This window comes from Pan troglodytes, chromosome 4 (genome assembly GCF_028858775.2).
Source record: "Pan troglodytes isolate AG18354 chromosome 4, NHGRI_mPanTro3-v2.0_pri, whole genome shotgun sequence".
Taxonomy (NCBI): Eukaryota; Metazoa; Chordata; class Mammalia; order Primates; family Hominidae; genus Pan; species Pan troglodytes.
Genome location: NC_072402.2, coordinates 49,077,440 through 49,099,930, shown reverse-complemented (window position 1 = coordinate 49,099,930; position 22,491 = coordinate 49,077,440). Strand labels below are relative to the sequence as shown.

Here is a 22,491-nt window from a genome sequence, read left to right as displayed (position 1 = left end):
AGCAACTCAAAGGTTTGAAGTCTAACATCTCATCTAAATATGATTTAAATTAAATGAATAAAATTCACAGTACAATAGATTTTGAAGCAAATTGATCTCCAACTGTGAACTTGTGAAATCAAACATGTTATGGGCTTCAAAAATACAATGGTGGGAGCAACATAGGATAGACATTCCTATTCCAAAAGAACGAAATAGGAAAGAAGGGGTAACATGTCCCAATTAACTCCCAACACAATAGGGTAAACCTTAAATCTTAAGGCCCAAGAATAATCTTTGGTTCAATGCTGTCTTCAAGGCCCACTAGGGTGCAGGTGGCTCTGCCCCTGCAGCTTTGCTGAGCAGGTGTTTGGGGACCCACAGCTCTGAGCATCCTTGTTCCCACAGCTTGGCAAAATGGCCCTCTAGCAGCTCTCTGTCTGTGCTTCACTCACAGTATCGCTGTGCCTGGGCACCATGGCTCTCCTGGACTGAGGTCATAAGCTCAAGGCTCTGCCAGGAGGCTCCTTCCTTTAAAACCCAGGTGGAACCAGCCATTACCCCTGGCTTGCACTTTCTGCACCCTGGAGGAGATATGACCCTCCAGAAGGGTGATCACTGCAGTCTCTGCCACACCTAGACACACTGAAGCTGCACCTGGGGCAACTGATGAACACAGTCTAAGTATAGGAAGCAGAGAATGAGTTCATGCTAGGCAGTATGGCCCAAGGTCCCACAGACTCCTGTAGCCCTTACATTGCATTCTTCCATTGTCTTGAACAACAGCACCTGTCTTCAGTTGAGATGGCTGACTAATCTCCTTATCAGATGGTCATTTGGCCACACCCTTTAAGTTCTTTCCCAAACAGCCTTTCTCATTCTTTACAGTAGGGATAGGCTGACAATTTTTCAAACATTTAAATTCAGCTTCATTTTTTATTAGCAATTTAAGTCATTTTTAACTTCCCACATTTTACTATACAGTCAAGAGAAGCCAAGCCATACCTTCAATACTTTTCTTAAATATTTCCTCAAAGATTCAACTTCATTCCTATAAGTTCTATCTTTCACAAAACACTAGGGCAGGAATGCAATTCAGCTCTCTGCCTCTTTATAATAAGAATGACATTTACTCCACTGTGCAATAACATTGTGATATTGTAAAATATATATTTGGTCTTTATCCCTATTGTGGTATCTTTTCATATGCATGAGTTGACTGATGGCTGGGAGCCCCTCAGTAACATCAGGATGGGGGCTGGTCATAAAAAAAGACCAAAACCTGACTAGAGCATTAGGACTTTCAGCACCACCCCTCAAAACTCTGGGAGGGGAGAAGAACTGAGAGTTAAGCTGGTCATCAATGGCAAATGACTTAATCAATCGTACCTACATAATGAAGCTTCCATAAAACCCCAAAAGAACTGGGTTTGGGGAGCTTCTAGATAGCTGAACACAGGCAAGTTTCTGGAGAGTACCATGTCCAGAGATGGCATGGAAACTCCATGTCCCTTCCACCATGACTTGCCCTACACATCTTTTCCATTTGGCTGTTCAACTGTATCCTTTTTTTTTTTTTTTTTTGAGACAGGGTTTCACTCTGCTGCCCAGGCTGGAAGGCAGTGACGTGATCATGGCTCACTGCAGCCTCAACCTCCCAGGCTCAAGCAATCCTCCCACCTCAGCCTTCCAAGTATCTGGGACTACAGGCACACACCATCACACACACACCACCACACACAGAAGATTTTTTATTTTTTTTTGTAGGGACAGGCTTTTGCCATATTGCCCAGGCTGGTCTTGAACACTTAGGCTCAAGTGATCCATCCTCTTCAGATTCCCAAAGTGCTGGGATTACAGGTGTGAGCCACCATGCCCAGCCATGTATCCTTTGTAATATCTCTTATGACACCTGAGTAAATGAAAGTAAGTTTATCTCTCAGTTCTGTGAGCTGCTCTGGCAAATTAATTAAACCTGAGGAGGAGGGGATCATGGAAACCCCTGATTTATAGCCAGTCAGAATACAGGCAACAATCTATTACTGGCAACTGGTATCTGAAACTGGGGTCAGGCATGTGGGACTGAGCGCTCAACCTGTGGGATCTGATGTTACCTCCAAGTAGATTGTGTCAGAACTGAAGTGAATTAAGAGGACACCCAACTGGTGTGTAGGAGAGAATCATCATCTGCAGAATCTGCCAAAGAATTGGTTGCTGGTGAGAATTCCCCACACATTTTGGTAACCAGAGGTGCTACGTTGTATTGAGTGGTGACGGAGACTAGGAAAAACACTTTGTTTTTTTCCTCTCTATCCTTAGACACATGTTCTTTCTTTCCAGGTGAGACCTATCAAAATGGCCATTACTGTGCATATTTCTACCAACATTCTTTTCAGGACTATTCTGGTATTATCTAAGAAAGCTGAGGCTTTCTCTACAGCTCTCTTATAACCTCAGTTCCCACCAGAATCGCCTTTAAAGGTCTGCTCACAGCAATGTAGGCCTTTGCACACATTTCAAAATTCTTCCTTCTACTACTGATCACCCAGTTTCAAAGGTGCTTCCGAATTTTTTGGTATTTGTTATATAGTACCACCTCCACTTCTCAGTGCCAACTTTCTGTCATAGTCCATTCAGTCTCCTATAACAAAATACTACAGACTGGAGATCTTATAAAAATTTATTTCTCACAATTCTGGCAGCTAGGAAGTCCAAGATTCAATGTCTACTGAGGGCTCACCTCTTCATAGACAGTACCTTCTAGTTGTGTCCTCACAAGATGGAAGGGGAGGACACTGGTCTCTTCAGACATTTATAAGGGCATTAATTTCATTTATGAAGGCCCTACACTCAGCACCTAATCACCTCCCAAAGGTCTCACCTCCTAATATCATCACACTGGGGAATAGATTTCAACGTATGGATTTTGGGAGACACAAATATTTAGTCCACAGCAGAAGGAGAGATGTATGTATGGGGTCATTAAGCGATGTTTAATATTTTGCTTTTATTGTGAAGTTTAACTAAAAACTAGATATGAGATTAAGGTTTACATATAACCACTAACTTCAGTAATAGTTCTGATGCAAAAATCGAGTTCAAAATTCAAATCTTTAGGCCAGGTGTGGTGGCTTACGCCTGTAATCCCAGCACTTTGGGAGACTGAGGCGGGCAGATCACGAAGTCAGGAGTTCAAGACCAGCCTGGCTAGCATACTGAAACCCCATCTCTACTAAAAATACAAAAATTAGCCGGGCATGGTGGTGCATGCCTGTAATCCTAGCTACTCGGGAGGCTGAGGCAGGAGACTCGCCTGACCCTGGGAGGCGGAGGTTACAGTGAGCCAGGATTGTGCCACTGCATTCCAGACTGGGCAACAGAGCGAGACTCCGTTTCCAAAAAAAAAAAAATCAAATATTATGTTCAATAAAACATAAATAAAAGCAGAAAATTTAATATGGTTTTAGAGTGGTTTTATCCTATTTCTTATGCCATGAACGTATCTAAAATAGATCTAGTTAGAAATTATTTGGGGTCACTACAAATTCATTGAGTGGCTTACCTCTTCTTTTCCTAATGTTATGAGAACGTCTTCAGTCAAGGGAATTGCTACAAAAACAAAACAAAACAAAGTTACACATATATTTAGCTAATTCTCAAAAATCAAGAATTTAATTTTGCGGTTTTCTAAGATACTTCTTTCCATCTCCATTTATATAATATACAACTTTTTCTCCCCTCCAAGGCAGAGTTTCCCTCTTGTCACCCAGGCTGCAGTGCAATGGCGCTATTTGGCTCACTGCAACCTCCACCTCCCTGGTTCAAACAATTCTCGTGCTTCAGCCTCCTGAGTAGCTGGGATTACAGGTATCCACCAACATGCCTGGCTAATTTTTGTGTTTTTAGTAGAGATGGGATTTCACCATGTTGGCCAAGCCAGTCTTGAACTCCTGACCTCAAGTGATCCACCTGCCTTGACAATACACAACTTTTTATGAAATGTGTGCAGTTTTCATTTTATTTATTTTTAACATCTTTGCACATATAGCCAACTATATATAATTTTAGATAAATTTGATCCTATTTATGTACTGTTTAGTGCCTTTTTCTTCTTTTGTTCTTCAAACCCTCAAAAGGGAAGCTAATCTATAGTGTGTTCCTCAAATACTTTCCCTGTAGTCATATATCCTATGTACACATATGTAACATACATTTACATACACTTAAAAGGGTTATTTTTATCATCATTGGTTTTACAAGAATGGGGTCATATCATACATATTATATTCATCTTACTTTCACTCAATAAAACCCCCAGGGAAACCTAGACCTATATAGGTCTAATTCATAACTTTTAATGGCTGCATGATATTCCAAAATGAATATACCATAATATACTGTGTGATTGCCCTCTTGATTGAACACTTTGATTTTAGATTAACTTTGTGTCTAGTTTCTAGCCATAACAAACAAGGATGCAGTAAGCAGACTTTTATACACGGTTTTATGTACTGGTGCTCTCATTTCTATAGAACAGATTCTCAGAAATGAAATTTCAGAGAATAAAATGTGTACTTTGAATCTGAATAGAGAATGTCAGCTTCCTTTCTAAAGACATTTCCATGAGCTATGAAGAAAAAAACAGCAAGAAATATTACAAACTCTTCTAAAATTTTTGCCAGCCTGATGAGTAGAAACAAATGTGTAATTTTGTATAGCAAATTTTAATGCGTTCAATCCTTATGCTAGAAGTTTTCCTTTACTAATGAAGAGCTATTTGAAACTTCTCAAATAGTAGGCTACTGAAAACTTTCAAAGGTATCTGCTATTCTAGAAAGCCTTCTAACAGGGAAGAACTTTCTACATGTGCTTCATAGATAGGTTTGTATTAGAATATTCAGTGCCTTGGAAGGGTTTGCTCTCTGCTTCCAAGATGGTGTCTTCTTGCTGTATCCTCACATAGTGGAAGGCAAAAGGGGAAAAAAAGACTAGATACTACCTTCAACCTCTATAAGAAGCTCACTAATCACATCCTAAAGACCTCACTTTTTAACACTATCATAATGGTGATTAAGTTTTAACATGAATTTTGGGGGATATATTTAGGCCATAGCAGACAGCTACTATCAAAAAAACAGAAAGTAACAAGTGTTAACAAGGATGTTGAGAAACTGAAACCATGTGCACTGTTGGTGGGATTGAAATATGGTGCAACCATTATGGAAAATAGTATAGGTGGTTCCTCAAAAAACTTAAAATAGAACTATCATATGATCCACTATTTCTGGTAGACATCCAAAAGAATTGAACACAGGGCCTCAAAGAGAACTGCACATCCATGTTCATAGCAGCACTCACATTCACAGTAATGAAATTATGAAGCAACCGAAGTTTCCGTTGACAGATGAATGGATAAGCAAACTGTGGTATATACATACAATGAAATACTATTCAGCCTTAAAAAAGGAAGGAAATTCTAATGTGCTACAACATGGAAGAACTTTGAGGATATTACACTAACTAAAATAAGCCACCCACAAAAACACAAATACTATATGATTCCATTATATGAGGTATCTAAACTAATCAAATTAATAGAAAGTAGAATTGAGGTTGCCAGGGCTGGGAAATGATGGAAAAGGAGAGTTGTTGTTTAATGTGTATAGAGTTTCAGATTTGCAAGATGAAAAAGTTCTGAAGATACACTGCATAAAAATGTGAATGTACTTAACACTACTGTGAACTATACACTTAAAAATGGTTAAAATTGTAAATTTTATATTTTACCACAATTAAAAAATTTTCTTTAAACTAAACAAAACCTGAGGGACTTGGGTAACCGTAACAAAAGGTCTAACATTCATGTTATCGGAATTCCAGGAAAGGAGAAAGAAGGTGGGGGGAGTTGCTAAAAAAATACATCAAATGATAGCTAAAAAGTTCTCAAATTCTGCAAAAGACATAAATCCACACATTCAGGAATCTGAGTGACTCCTAAGTAAGATAAAGCCAAAGAAATCCAGGCTAAGGTACAACATAATTATTCTTCTAAAGGCTGAAGACAAAGAAAAAGTCCTCAAAGCACGCGCGCACACACACACACACACACACACACACACACCTTCTCTATAAAGCAAAACCGATCAGAATGACAGCACATTTCTCATCAGTACCAAGGGAGGCAGCGGTAAGTGGCACATTTTTAAGTGCTAAAAGAAAACAACCGTGAATTGCACATCCAGTGAAAATATCCTTCAGGAATGAAAGAGAAATCAAGAAATTCTCAGATAAAGAAAAACTAAGACGATTTGTCACCAGCAGACCAACTCTAAAAGAACGGCTCAAGGAAGTTCTTGAAACAGAAACAATAAAAGGAATTTTAGAAGATCAGGAAGGAAGAACAATAGAAAGAACAAAAACATGGACTAAAGCTACCATAAATCCTACAGTCACAAGGAAATAAATTCTGCCAACAACTTCAGTAAGCTTGGAGATGGATCCCTCCTCAAGCCTTTGAGGAGAATCTATCATTGCAGCCATGAAATCCCTAAGCAGAGGACCCAGTTAAGCTGTGTCCAGACTCCTATCTGCAGAAACTGGGAAATAATAAATGTCCTCAGACCCCTGAACTACAGAAATTGTGAGATAATAAATGTATGTTATATAAAGCCACTCCAAAAAAGCCTAAAACAAGATTGAGAAAATGTTGATAACTGTAGAATCTGGTCTCTGAGTTTACTACAGTTAACTCTATATATATGTATTTTTTAACTTTTCTTTAAGTTTGAAAACTTCTATCATTGCCAGGGTGGGGGAAACCCATTGTGGTCAAGAGATTAAAAAGTCTGTTATAATAATCTAATGGACTGGTGATGAAAACCTGAAGTAAATCTGTGACAGTAGGACTAGATATTTAGTAACTAGTTATATGTTCTAGTTCTAAAGTTTTTGTTCTATTCTCCCCTGCCCCCCGCCTCAGGTGATCCACCAGCCCTGGCCTCCCAAAGTGCTGGGATTACAGACGTGAGCCACCACACCCGGCTGTTCTAATTTTAACAAATATGCTATATGTGCAAAATGAAAAAGGAAGAATCTAGGAGGACTCTTAAATTGGGAGCTGATCAAATATGCTCCATTCAATGAGTGAGGAAACAGAAAAGGTCAGTTCATGAATCTGAGGTGTCTATGAAATATTTTGGAAAAGGTGCCTAGGAGGTACAAAGATACTTGAGTCTGATATTGCAGAGAAGTCTGGTTTAAATATATAGATTTATAAATTGTTATTGGTTGATGTGTCCCCACCCCCAAATTTCTATGTTGAAATCCTAATCCCCAATACCTTTGAATATGACTGTATTTGGAATTGGGTATTTCAAGAGATAATTAAGTTAAAATTAGGTTATTAGAGTTGACCCTAATCCAATAAGACTGGTGTCCTTATAAGAGGAGGAGATTAGGACACAGAAGGAAGACCATGTGAAGACACAGGAAGAAGATGGACATCTGCAAGCCAAGGGGAGAGGCCTCAGAAGAAACCAACGTTATTGACACCTTGATCTTTAACTTGTATCTTCCAGAATTGTGAGAAAATTAATTTCTGTTGTTTAAGCCACCTAGTCCATAGTAGTTATGATAGCTCTAGTATACTAATATGGAAGTTATTATTATAGATATAACACATAAAAACAGAAGAAGATATAATGCTGGTATAGTATATAGTGTCCTCTGGAGAATATGAACATATGGAAGTTATTATTACAGATATAACACATAAAAACAGGAGAAGAAGATATAATGCTGGTATAGCTTATAGGGTCCTCTGGAGAACTTGAACATTTTAATATTTGAGGCTGGGCGTGGTGGCTCATACCTGTAATCTCAAAATTTTGGGAGGCTGACGCAGGAGGATCACCTGAGGTCAAGAGTTTGAGATCAGCCTGGCCAACATGGCAAAACCCCGTCTCTACTACAAATACAAAAATTAGCCAGGCGTGATGGCAGGCACCTGTAATCCCAGCTACTCAGGAGACTGAGGCACAAGAACTGCTTGAACCTGGAAGACAGAGCTTGCAGTGAGCCGAGATTGCACCACTGCACTCCAGCCTGGGCGACAGAGTAAGACTGTCTCAAAAAAAAAAAAAAAAAAAAAAATTTTTGAGTATGAGCAGTTTTTGAGATGCTAACTATACTACTGAAAAGGCAATAAGACATACGGTTGAAGACAAATTAAAATCACAATTGTAATACTACACACCTATTAGAAATGCTCAAATTAATGACTAACAGGTAGTAACAATGATGTGGAAAAATGGCTGACATTGGCATGAAGACAGTCATTAAAGCAAGAATATGGATAAAATTGTATAGGAAGAGAATGAGGAGAAAACAGCTGAAGATTGCTCCTTGGGGAATTTCTTTTTTTTTTTTGAAATGGAGTCTCGCCCTGTTGCCCAGGCAGGAGTGCAGTGGCATGATCTCGGCTCACAGCAAGCCCTGCCTCCTTGGTTCATGCCATTCTCCTGCCTCAGCATCCCAAGTAGCTGGGACTGCAGGCGCCCACCACAACACCTGGCAAATTTTTTATATTTTTAGTAGAGATGGGGTTTCACCGTGTTAGCCAGGATGGTCTCGATCTCCTGACCTCATGATCCACCCGCCTCGGCCTCCCAAAGTGCTGGGATTACAGGCATGAGCCACGGCGCCCGGCCTGGGGAATTTCAATAATTGGGAAAGAGAAATGATAAGCCTACAAAGAAGACTAAGAAGGGAAGCATGGGGTGGAGAACAATTAAAGGAAAGAAAACAGAGTGGGAGAAGAAAGAAGCAGGAAGGCATACAGAAAAAGAGGGTACAATCCAAATAGAATATCATATGCAGGGATACTTTGGAGATAGTCCAAGTTTGGTTCTAGACCACCACACTAAAGCAAATATCACAACAAAACAAGTCACACAAATTTTTTGTTTTCCTAGTGCATATAAAAGTTGTTTATATTATACTGCAGTCTATTAAATTATGCATTAGCATTATTTCTAAAAATGTACATACCTTATTTTAAAAAAAACCTTATTGCTAAAAATTGCTAACTGAGATGCCTAATCTGAGCCTTCGGTGAGTTGTAATGTTTTGCTGGTGGAAGGCCTTATCTCAGTGTTAATGGCTGATGACTGATCAGGTTAGTGGCTGCTGAAGGTTGGGGTGGCTGTGGCCGTTTCTTAAAATAAGACAGCAATGAAGATTGCCACACCGATTGACTCTTCGTTTCACAAAAACATTTCTCGGTGGCATGAGATGCTGTTTGATAGCATTTTACCCACAGCAGAACTTCTTTCAAAATTAGTCACTCCTCTCAAACCCTGACACTGCCTTACCAACAAAGGTTATGTAATATTCTAAATCTTTTGTTGTCATTTCAACCGTGTTCAAAGCATCTTCACTGGGAGTAGATTCCATCTCAAGAAACCACTTTTTTGCTCATCCATGGTAAGCAACTCCTCATCTGTTCAAGTTTTATCATGAGATTGCAGTCATTCAGCCACATTTTCAGACTCCACTTCTAATTCTAGTTAGATACTTCTACCACATTTGTAGTTACTTGAACCCCTCAGAGTCATCCATGAGGGTTAGCACCAACCTCTTGCACACTCCTGTTAATGTTGTTATTTTGACCTCCTTCCATAAATCACACATGTTCTTAATGGCATCTAGAATGGTGGATACTTTCCAGAAGGTTTCAATGTACTTTGGCCCAGACCATCAGAGGACTTATGACAGCTATAGCCTTATGAAGTGTATTTCTTAAATAATAAGACTTCAGTTGAGGTGGCTTCTTGGTCCCTGGGCGGCAGAACAGATGTTGCATCAACAGACATGAGAACATTAAATTCCTTGTACATCACCATCAGAGCTGTTGAGTGAAGAGATGGGGAGCAGTAATATTTTGAAAGGAATCTTTTTTTTTTTCCTGAGTGGTAGGTCTCAACAGTGGGCTTAAACTATTCAGTAAACCATGCTATAAACAGGTGTACTGTCATCCAGGCTTTACTGTTCCATTTACAATGCACAGGCAGAGTAGATTTGGTATAATTCTTAAGGGCCCTAGGATTGCTGGAATGATAAATGAGTGTTGGTTTTAACTCAGAGTCACCAGCTGCACTAGTCCTTATCAAGAGAGTCAACCTGTCCTTTTGAAGCTTTGGAGCCAGGCATCAACTTCTCTCTAACTATAAGAGTCCTAGATGGCATCTTCTTCCAATAGAGGGCTGTTCTGTCTACATTGAAAATTTGCTGTTTAGCATAGCCACCTTCAAGTATCTTAGCTAGATCTTCTGGATAACTTGTTGACGCTTCTGCCTCAGTACTTGCTGCTTTCCCTTGCATTTTTATGTTATGGAGATGGCTTCTTTCCTTAAACCTCATGAACCAACCTCTGCTAGCTTCACACTTTTCTTCTGCAGCTTCCTCATCTCTCTCAGCCTTTGCAGAATTGAAAAGAGCTAGGGCTTTGTTGTGGATTACGCTTTGGCTTAGGGAATGATGGCTGGTTTGATCATCTAAGTAGACTAGTAAAACTTTCTCTATAACAGCAATAAGGCTATTCTGTTTTCTCATAATTTGTGTGTTCACTAGAGCAATACCTTTAATTTCCTTTAAAAATTTTTCCTGCACTTTGGGAGACTGAAGCAGGTGGACCACGAGGTTAGGAGATCAAGACCATCCTGGCCAACGCGGTGAAACCTGTCTCTAATAAAAAAATACAAAACTTAGCTGGGTGTGGTAGCATGCACCTGCAATCCCAGCTACTTGGGATGCTGACATAGGAGAATCGCTTGAACCCAGGAGGCAGAGACTGCACTGAGCCGAGATCACACCACTGCACTCCAGCCTGAGGGCAGTGCAACAGAGCGAGACTCCATCTCAAAAAAAAAAAAAAAAAAAAATTTTTCCTTTCCATTCACAACTTGGCTAACTGGTGCCGGAGGCCTAGCTTTTGGCCTATCTTGGCTTCTGACATGCCTTCCTCATGAAACTTAATCATTTCTAGCTTTTAATTTAAAGTTATCGATGTGCAACTCTTCTTTTCACTTAAAAACTTAGAAACAATTGGAGGGTTATTAATTGGCCTAAATTCAATATTCTTGTGTTTTAAGGAAAAGGGGGGGCCAAGGAGAGGGAGAGAGATGGGGGAACAACTGGTCAGCAGAGCAGTCAGAATACACACAACATTTATTGGTTAAATTTACTGTCTTACACAGGTGCAGCTTGTGGTTCCTCAAAACAATTAAAATAGTAAGATCAAAGACCACTGATCACAGATCCCCCAACCAGATGTAATAATGACTTAAAAGTCTAAAATACTGTGAGATTACCAAAATGTGACACAGGCTCGCCACAAACTGAATTTGTTAAACATAGAGTGTCTGCAAAGTGCAATAAAGTGAAGCACAATAAAATGAGATGTGCCTGTATAGATGTATATTGCATAGAGAAACTTAAGCTCTCACATTTAAAAAAAAAAAATGTACTAGTGGAGTATCACAATTATAAATTTTTATGCTGTCTTCTACTTCCTAACTGAAGACAAAAATATAGTTGGCACCAGCTGGACAAGACAGAAGACATCATACAAACTATGTGGCCCTTTTGTGTAAGTATCTAAAATAAATTAACTTTATAACTTTTCTCTTCCACTAGGTAAATTGCATTCATTAAGAAACAAATCACTGGCACACCTGTAATCCAGGCACTTTGAGAGGCCAAGGCAGGAGGATCCCTTGAGCCCAGGAGTTCAAGACCAGCCTGGGTAACATGGTGAAACCCCGTCTCTACAAAAAAATACAAAAACCAACCACTAACCAAGCATGGTGGCACACACTTGTAGTCCTAGCTACTCAGGAGGCTGAGGTAGGAGGATCACTTGAACCCAGGAGATCAGGGCTGCAATGAGCCATGATTGTGCCACTGTACTCCAGCCTGGACAACACGATGAGATCCTGTCTCAAAAAAAAAAAAAAAAAAAAAAAAAAGGAACAATTTACCATTTCTAGCGAGCATAAGGCAGTGTCTATGAGGATAACATAATAGCTATAATAACGTCTCCATAATCAAGCTTATTATAATCTAATGTAAGATATGTTTATCAATAATAATAAAAGAAGTACAAAATCATAGGAAAAAAAGTGGCTTCTCGGTATCAATGAAATTTGGGCAATTTCAAAAAGGCCAAATGGATCTTGTAATTTTTCCTACAATTATTAAATTAATTTGCTATTAATAGGTTTACAAAAAATTCAAATTTAAAATAAGAATCTTACTTTCAGGTGTTTTTTTCTGCCATTGACTGAGTTCAGCGGTTAAACATTTTACTTGCATAATTAACAATGATAGCTAAAAAAGAAGAAAACAAAGTCATTTTCTGTGGACTATTCATACCTATTCATAGATGAAAATATAAACATTCTTAATACTTTAATACTTTGCAGGGGGTTGGCATCCCTAACTCTCACGCTGCTCCAGAGGCAACTTTATTTTAATTATTAATCTGTTTCACTGATCCACTGATCTATTCCTACAGCAATTCCATAATTCTGATTATTATAATGAATGTCAGTCCTTTTTTTAGGCCAAGAGTAAAATCAATTCAGATTCGACATAGATAGTAAAATATCTGTGACTATTATACCTAACACAAAGTTAGCAGTCTTTGTTCTTTTTTTTTTTTTTTTTTTTTGAGACAGTCTTACTCTTTCGCCCAGGCTGGAGTATAATGGCACAATCTCAGCTCACTGCGGCCTCCGTCTACTGGGTTCAAGTGATTCTCACGCCTCAGCCTCCTGAGTAGCTGGGATCATATGACCACATCACCAAGACCAGCTAATTTTTTTGTACTTTGGTAGCGACAGGGTTTTGCCATGTAGGCCAGGCTGGTCTTTGTTCTAATTTTAACAAGGCAGCGTAATAGCAACTAGCAAGCAATTTACTCAGTTGTTAAATATATGTATAGTTGCTAAAGGACAAATAATAAAGAAAATACTCTCTTATTTATAATAGCTTGTTCTAGAAAGTTTTTAGAATATTCTTTCAACTCTTAAAGCAGGAAGAGTAAGAAGTTTTCCAAATGATTAAGCATACAGGTATTAACAAAGGTATTAAACTTGAGAAAAATATAGACACACATATTTATTTTCCAAAATACAATGAATTCCACTTACCTTGTATTTTTTAGGAAGAAAAAGAAGATTCATACCTGAGCATTTGAATCGGTGAGTGTTTCAGTTCCAATAAGTGATAATTTATTCTGACACTTGATTTAAAAAGTAAAAAAAGGCAAGTCACACACGATAATTCACAGAAAATTCCCTTCCCCTCCCCTTTTCTACCAGGCCAATATAACACTCTTCTAAAGCACAAACATCTGATGGAGAAGAGTTTATTGAAATTCCTCACTATGTAAGACAATTAAGGCAGCCAAACAAGTCCCAAGGTGAATACATCACAAGTAAAAAGAGACATTAGAATGAAGAGGAAAAAAAAAACCCAAAAACTAATAGCTAGAATGAATTATAAGTCAGATAATTGGAAAGTGGGAGATAAAAAAATAAGAGGGAAAGCACTATAGAAAAATAACAAGTAAGAAGATAGTTCAGATCCTAAGAAATCCTAAGAAAATAAATAAAGCCTTCAGGAGACATTGTTTCTGTGCCATTAAAAAAGTCCAAAACTGTTCATGATGATTATATGAGATAAAAATACGAGTAAATTCTATTTCTGCTCATTTGTAATGCAGCATTTCTCTATACAAATTTTAAGTCATTTTAAAATCCAAACTTCTATACTGAAAAAATACCTGAAGCAAAAAATAAAAAGGTGGGGGGATTATAAAAATTATCATGAAAATACATTAATAATATAAAGTACCAAGTATTTATGTTAAAAATAATTGTAAGAAAAGAGAAAAACCTCACTAATTTGACCAGTTCTGAAACTTTACTGGGAAGAATAGGATGCTAAAAATATCTGTGCCCTATCTTTTGGCTTCCCTGAACTACACTGGAAGAAGAAGAATTATCTTGGGCCACACATAAAATACATTAACAATAGCTGATCAGCCAAAAAAAAAAAGAAATCGAAATCCATAATGCTTTAAGAAAGTTTGTGTCGGGCTGCATTCAAAGCCATCCTGGGCCGCAGGTTGGACAAGCTTGCCTTAAGTAGAACAAATTTTCACCAACATACTCTAGTGTACCAAAGGCAGTTCTATCTCACCAACTTAGAAAAAGTACATATATTTCAAACAACATTTTCTAAATTAATTTATGTTTTCACTCATAATTATGTGTTCTTCCCACTTCTATATTCTCTATTTGGGGAAATAATCCCATCAACCACCCAACGGCCCAAACCAGGAACCTGAAACTAACCATATTTCCCTCCCATTGCACATAAATTAACTTCTAATCCTACCTATTTATCTTTGAATCCACTCTTCTACTTGCAATGACAATACTTAGGGCTTCCTTACCTTTTACCAGGACTTTTTTTTTTTTTTTTTTTTTTGAGACGGAGTCTCGCTCTGTCGCCCAGGCTGGAGTGCAGTGGCACCATCTCGGCTCACTGCAAGCTCCATCTCCCAGGTTCACGCCATTCTCCTGCCTCAGCCTCCCGAGTAGCTGGGATTACAGGCATGCGCCACCACGCCCGGCTAATTTTTTGTATTTTTAGTAGAGACGGGGTTTCACCGTGTTAGCCAGGATGGTCTCGATCTCCTGACCTCGTGATCCGCCCGCCTCGGCCTCCCAAAGTGCTGACCAGGACTATTACTAGAGCTTCCTAAATGCTTTCTATCTGTAGTCTTACTCTTCTGCATTCTATTTTCTTCAAAAACACCAGAGTAATTTTCCCAAACTGCATATCTGATCATGTCACTTCCATACTTAAAATCTTTTAGTGGCTCCCCATAGTACACACTCAACAAAATCCTTTATGTTCTGGTCCCTGATTACTTCTCCAGTCTTACCCCAGAAGTCCTTCTCCTAATTTACATTATCCATAACATTCTATTTAATGTTCTGTCAACTCTCTCAGTTTTTACACATTTTCTTCTTTATGCTTTGTATACCTCTTCTACGTTTACAGGCTAACTCCTAATTATCCTTTAGAAATGAAACCAGTAATTTTTTTTTTTTTTTTTGAGACGGAGTCTCACTCTGCTGTCACCAGGCTAGAGTGCAGTGGCACTATCTCGGCTCACTGCAACATCCGCCTCCTGGGTTCAAGCAATTCTCCTGTCTCAGCCTGTCTTAGCCACCCGAGTAGCTGAGACTAAAGGTGCACACCACCATGCCCAGCTAATTTGTGTATTTTTAGTAGAGATGGGGTTTCACCATGTCGGCCAGGATGGTCTCAATCTCTTGACCTCATGATCCCCCAGCCTCGGCCTCCCAAAATGCTGGGATTACAGGCGTGGCCCAGTAATTAACTCTTTCAGAAAGCTATCCTTGACCCCTTCACCGGGTTTAGCACTCCTCCTAAGTATAGTCTTTGTACTTCTACAATACATCTAATATTGTATTACAACATAATATAATGGCTGTTGTTTCCATAAGATGGTAATCTCCTTGGGAACATGGATTGCCAAAATTTTTCTTTCTATAGCTCATCTAGTGTAAAGTTTCTTGAATGAATGCTTATAGGTCTAAAAGCTATATAAATATTTATCATACATAATGGCTTTTGGAAACTAGCACAATCATTTCTTTCCTGAGTCTATTTATTATTGAAGTTGATTTAAATCTTATATTAACTATCACTTCTATCTTTTGAAACTTACTTCTTCCATATCTTTCCACATTTCTTCACATTCTCTAATAAGTTCTTCTTCAGTATTTGTAACATCTCCCACATCTGTAGTACTATCCGGATCTAGATCCTCCTGATTCATTGATATATGCTTTGTGAATTTTTAGCCTTATAAGAAAAACTAAAGCAAAAAATATTTATTCATTCAGCAGTATTGGTTGAACACTTATTACCTGCCAGATACTCATCTAGGGGGTAAGAATATAGCAATGAACAAAATAGACAAAAATCCCTCCTACCGTGAACCTTATTCTAAGTAAGGAAAACAGACAATAAAATAAAAAATAAAACATATATATACTGTAGTATATCAAATGATTTATAAGTGCCATGGAGAAAAGACAAGGAAGAAACATAGGAAATGCTAGGGCAAGGACAATATAATTTTAAATAAGGTGGTCATATAAGGTTACTGAGAAATTGACAACTGAGTAAGAAGACATGAAGAAGATAAAGAAATGAGGTCAAGGATGAACAGGAGCAGAGGGTCCAGGCACAGGGAACTGCAAGTGCAAAGGCCTTGATGCAGGAATATGACTGCCATGTTTCCACAGTAGTGAAGGAGCTGGTGTGATTACAGCAGATTAAGTAAGACAGAGTAGAATATGAGGTCAGAGAGACAATAGGGATGAGATCATGTGGGTTTGGTAGGCTATTTTAAGGACTTTGAGATGATAAGCAATTAGTTTTAAACAGAGGAATGAATCATTTGAATTACATTTTAACAATACAACTCTGGTTAACTACAGGCAGTAAGGATAGAAGCAGGAAAACCAATTAGAAAGCTACTGCAATGACCCAAGCAAGATGTAGACCAGGATAATATTGATAGAAGCAGCACAGAATGTCCCATTCTGGATATATTTTCAAGATGGAGCCAACAGAATTTCTTAACAGCATGTATATGGACTGTCAGAGAGAAGTGAATTATTACGTTGCCAGTTACTGAGGTGAGAAAGATGGTAAAAGAAACAGATTTGGCAAACATGGGAGAAGTGCTGATTAAAAACTCAGTTTAGGATATGCTACATTTGAGGTGTCAATTATTGGAGCTGCTGATTAAGCAATTAGATATACATGTCTGCAGTTGAAAGCAAAGTTTTGAGCTAGCAATATGAATTTGACAGCCATCATCACACAGATAAGACTTACACACTACATAATGACATTTTGGTCAATCACAGACTGCACATATAACAGTGGTTCCAATGGAGCTGAAAAATTCCTATTGCCTACTGATGTCTTGATGATCCTGACCTTGCCTTAGGCCTAGGCTAATGTGTTTGTGTCTTCGTTCTTAACAAAGAAATTAAAAAAGTAAAAAATAAAAATAAATAAATTAGCCAGAAAAAAAGAAATATTTTCTTATTTCACCTATCCTCACAACTGTAAGTACAGTCATGTGTCACTTAACAATGGGGATATGTGTTGAGAAATGCATTGTTAGATGATTTCATCATGTGAGCACAAACCTGGATGGTATAACCTACTACATACCTAGGCTGAATACTGTAGGTAATTGTAACAGAATGGTATTTTTGTATTTAAACATTTCTAAACGTAAAATATGCCAGGTGCAGTGACTCACACCTGTAATCACAACACTTTGGGAGGCCAAGGTCGTAGGATCACTTGAGTTCAGGAGTTCCAGAACAGCCTGGCAACAAAGTAAGACCCCTATCTCTATAAAACAAATTTAAAAATTAGCTGGGTGAGGTGGCCCAGTCCTGTAGCCCGAGCTGCTCAGGAGGCAGGGGCAGGAAGATCGCTTGAGTCCAGGAGTTCAAGGTTATAGTAAGCTATGATCACACCACTGCATTTCAGCCTGGGTGACAGAGACAAACTCTGTCTCTAAATTAGAAAATAAAAAAAGAAAGAAAATATTGTTGCACAGTTATACAACATGTTTATGTTTTAAGCTGATTTTACGAAAGAGTTGATATGTTAAAAAATTAAAAAGATAAAGCAAAAAACTTACAGCAAGCTAAGGTTAATTTATTATTGAATAATTAAAAAAATAAATTTAGTATAGCCTAAGTGTACAGTATTTACAAAGTCTACAGTAGGGTACAGTAATGTCCTAGGCTTTCACATCTTCTCACAACTCACTGACTCATCTAGAGCAACTTCTAGTCCTATAAGCTACATTCATGGTAAAAGCCCTAGACAGGTGTTCCACTTTTTGTCTTTCATACCATTTTTTTTACTGTACCGTTTCTATGTTTAGAAATGTTTAAATACAAAAATACCATTCTGTTACAATTACCTACAGTATTCAGCCTAGGTATGTAGTAGGTTATACCATCTAGGTTTGTGCTCACATGATGAAATCATCTAACAATGCATTTCTCAACACATATCCCCATTGTTAAGTGACACATGACTGTACTTACAGTTGTGAGGATAGGTGAAATAAGAAAAGGAAGAGTGTGCAGCTAGAAATGAGAAGATCTTCAGGCCAGGAGCTATTGAGGTAAGAACCAACTGAATAGTCTGAGAAGGAGCACTCAGTAAGTTAAGAGGAAAATCAAGAGCATGATACCCTGAAATCCAAGAATGTATTCAAGGAAGGAATGATAACTGTCAAACACTGGAGACAGGTTAAGTAAATTACAGAGAATTGACAATTTATTTAGTAATATAGAGGAGCAAACTTTTTTCTAAAAATAGTCACAGCAATATTTCATCATTCCCCATCAAGAGACAGAGTCTTTTTCCTCTCCCCCTGAAACTGAGTGTGACTTTGTGGCTGTCTTTATAAAGAGAATACAATGAAAATGACACCACATGACTTTCAAGACTAAGTCATAAAAGGCAAAATAGCTAACTTCTGGCTTTCTCTGTCTTGGAACACTCACCCTTGCAACCCAGCCACCATGTTATGAGAAAGCCCAAAGTAGCACAAAAGGAAGAGATCAACATAAAGTCCATGAGGAAAGGAACTGAGGTTCCCAGACAAACGCTGGTATCAACTCCCAGACATACACACGATCATTTCTGGCAATTAAGCCCCTAGGCTTTGATCTTCTAGCCAAGGCTCCAGATACTGTGGAACAGAGAAGCTGCTCCTGCTGTGTCTTGTCTGAATTTCTAATGCACAAAACTCATGAGCGTAATAAATAGTTGTTTTACACCTCTACATTCTGGGGTAATTTATTAAAACAATTTTCTTGGAGTAAACATACAAAAATGAAGGCCACAGATAACCTTCATAGGAGTAGTTTTAGAAGAATGGCAAGAATAAAAATCTGATTGGAGTGGATTCAAGAAAGAATGGAAGGCAAGGAATTAAAAATATTAAGTATATGAAACGTTTTCAAGAACTTTTTCTCTAGCCAGGCATGGCAGCACATGCCTGTATTCCAAGCTATTCAGGAGCTGAGGTGAGAGGATCACTTGAGCCCAGTGAACCCAGGAGACTGAGGCTGCAGTGAGCCACGATCACACAACTGCACTCCACCATGGGTGACAAAGCAAGACCGTAAGACCATACCAAAAACAAACAAACAAAACAAACAAAAAGAAAACACACACACACACACATTTTTTTTTTCTTTAAGGCACAAGAGAGAAATACAGTTAGTAGCTGGAGGGAGATATAGGGTTAAAAGAGACTTTTTCTTTTTTAAAGATGGGAAAAAATATAGCATCTTTATATGGTACAGTAAAAGAAGGAAATGTTGCTAATACAAGAGAGAAAGGGGAGAAGAAAGAATGGGATCTAGTACATAAGTAGAGGGGTTGGCTTAAGATAAATGGACATGCAGTTCATCCATTTTAATGGGAGGGTCATCAGAATATCAAGAGTGTAGATGCAGGTAGGTAAGTAGACGTGTTGCTAGGAACTTGTAGAAATTCTATGTGGATTGTTTCTCTTTTCTCAGTAAAATGGTAACTACGGTCATCAGCTATGAAAGGATGGGAAGAAAGTACCGCAAGTTTAAGAGCACAGGAAAAGAGATGTGTAAAACAGATATATAAAAAAATGGGAGAGGATAAAGTTACAGGATTATTCAGTAGTAGCATTACAGGCTCACCTGAGATTGGTATCATGAGTTTAAAGTAAAACCAGAGCATGGTTGTATGTTTTCTTCTATGGTGTAGCACCACAGGTACAGACAGGGACAAAGTGAAAGAATGGCCATAGGAATAAGTAGCTAAGATAAGAGAGAGAACATAATCACTAGGGGAGAGAAGGTCAAGAAAAAGAGAGGCCAAGTTATTGGATAATCTATAAGGATATTAAAATCACTAAGAATTATGATAGTAGTACTGCAAAGGGCAACAGTGAGCCAGGAGCTAAAAATCTTCAAGGAATGAGGGTGAGTAAAACAATCTTGCTAGATGATTCCTCCAAAGAATGGAAGGGGATTAGAGTCTGGTGGCATAAGATTCAAAACTGGGCAATTTTAAGGAGGTAGACAGTGCAATAAAGAATGATGAGGATGTCTACCCCACATCAAACGCAAATCAGAATACCCCTCCTCAATATCTTTATTCATATGGAACTTCTGCATTTTATACTGCTTAATCAATAACTTATTAACAGAGAAGTTCTAAGGCAGACCTAAATAAATGGAAAGATACTTCATATTCATGGACTGAAAGACCCACATTGTAAAGACGTTAATTCTCCCCCAAGTTGAGCTACTGAATCTTAACCAAAATCCTGAAAGTTTTTGTTTCTCTTTATGGGACTTGACAAGCAAATTGTAAAATTTACATGGAAGCACAAAGGGCCAAAACTAGCCTAAGATCCTCATGAAAAATAAGATGGGAGGACATACCCTACACTATTATGGCAATGTAGAATTGGCACATAAATAGGCAAATTGAGCAATGGAACACAATACAAAGCCTTTCTTGACTTTCTATATTCACATACATATGGACACATGACACATGACAGAGATGACAATGAAAATCAAGGAGAAAAAAATAATCCAAATAGATATATATTTTATATATAATACTGTTTTTTAAATGTATATTTTGGTCCATATAAATCTTCCTCATTTTTTTTTAACATTTATAGTATTTGCGGAGAAAAAAATAAGTCTAAATTCATACCTGAATCTTTACGTCATTCCTCACTCCCTCAAAAAACCCAAAATAGAAATCACAAAAAAATAGGATGAAAACACAGAAACTTTTAAAATCTTAGATTAGGAAACACCTTTCTAAGCAAAACTAAGTAAAATCTTTACACCAAAATTTTTTTTTTTAAATTCTGCATGGACAAACATCTCATCAACAAAGTTAAAATTTAAAACCCCCAAACCTAGGAGAAATACTTGTAATATATATGGCAACCCAAGACCTAGTTTCCTTAATATATAACAAGTGCCTACAAATTCATAAGAAGAAACCAAACAACTCACCATTAAAAAAAATTTAAAAAAGATTACCAAAAAAGTCAGGTTACCAATTACTTTGGAGGAAGAGTGGAAGGGGGAAAAGGGTTGTGGCTGGGATGGGCCAAATGGAGAGATTTCTGAGGTAATTATCAAAGTTTTATTTTTTGACTAGCATGATGGTAAGGGTGTTCACCTCATAATAATTAGTAAACTTTACGTTTATTTTGTGTCTGCATTTTTACAATAAAAAGGTAAACAACAAAAACAATTCAATAGAAACTGGCAAAGAACACAAATGAGGAATTCAAAGAAAAAACAAATACCTTTTAAATACAGAAAAAGTACATTCATAAGCTCATATATAATTTATGAAAATCCAAATTAAACAAGCATTAATTTTCATTCAGAATGGCAATAATGTAAAATTGGTAAGAGATAATACTGGCAAGCATGTGAAATAAGAGGCTTGCACTGTTGGTGGAACAATCACTTTGTATGATAATATCCATCAAAATTTTACATGCATTTCTTGTGACCCAGAAGTTCTATTCTTAGGAATAATCCTAAAGATAGATATGTCTGCATAAGTCTATACAATTATGTTTACTGGCACATTACTTAGAGAAAAAAAAACTTTAAAGGTATGAACTCTGCAACCAGACTATACAGGTTTAAATCTGTTTTGATATTTAAAAGCTATGAGACTTGGGCAAGTCACTTAAACTTTCTATGCCTCAGTTTCCTTTCCTATAAAATGAAGATAATATTAAATACTCCCTAGGGTTATGACAATTAAATGAGTATATATACATATATATATAAGCACTGTAGCTAGCATATAAAGAGCTTTATCAGTGTTAGCTATTAACAATCTGAATGTCAACTAGTAGAAGGCTGAAAATCTCACCTGCTATACCCATAAGATACAGTTTAAGTTCACAAAGCCAAAGTCAGTCATCATGAATTTTAGAATATTTTTAAGCGAAAAAGTCAAACAAATATTTCTTTACTGACCACTAAAATACATTATCAATATGCAAAAGTAATGCAAAACTCTGCACATGTGGTGGGGGCGGAGGGTGAGGGATAAATATTCAACAAATTATCTGGCTTGGCGATTTAATGTGGCAGTAGAATAAAAACATATAGAAACATTTAAGAGTTTGCTCTCTACCACTTGAGGATGCAAGATGAAAGCTGTATGTAACCTGGAAGAGGGTCATCAACAGAACCAGAAAATGATGGCACCCAGATCTTGAATCTCCAGCCTCTAGACCTGTGAGAAATAAATTTCAGT

The 22,491-nt window shown here is 37.7% G+C and overlaps 1 protein-coding gene across 44 annotated transcripts in view; it reads right to left on the bottom strand.

The window, feature by feature from the left end:
- CENPK (centromere protein K) overlaps positions 1-22,491 on the bottom strand; it is a 71,565-nt gene that overhangs the window by 47,276 nt on the left and 1,798 nt on the right. For 13 of the 44 annotated variants that reach the window (XR_010157223.1, XR_010157225.1, XM_054684337.2 and 10 more), the window contains exons 2-6: positions 22,403-22,470; positions 15,809-15,910; positions 13,226-13,282; positions 12,294-12,366; positions 3,542-3,588 (exon numbers count right to left, since the gene is read on the bottom strand). Coding sequence is in view for 39 of the 44 variants with exons in the window: in XM_054684337.2 (XP_054540312.1) it covers positions 3,542-3,588; positions 12,294-12,366; positions 13,226-13,282; positions 15,809-15,910; positions 22,403-22,417 (294 nt within the window). In the remaining 5 variants the exon portion in view is untranslated. Of the gene's footprint in view, positions 1-3,541; positions 3,589-11,835; positions 11,973-12,293; positions 12,367-13,225; positions 13,283-15,808; positions 15,959-22,368; positions 22,471-22,491 lie in introns of all 44 variants that reach the window. The other 31 variants (XR_010157226.1, XM_063811188.1, XM_063811198.1 and 28 more) reach the window with 5 other exon arrangements.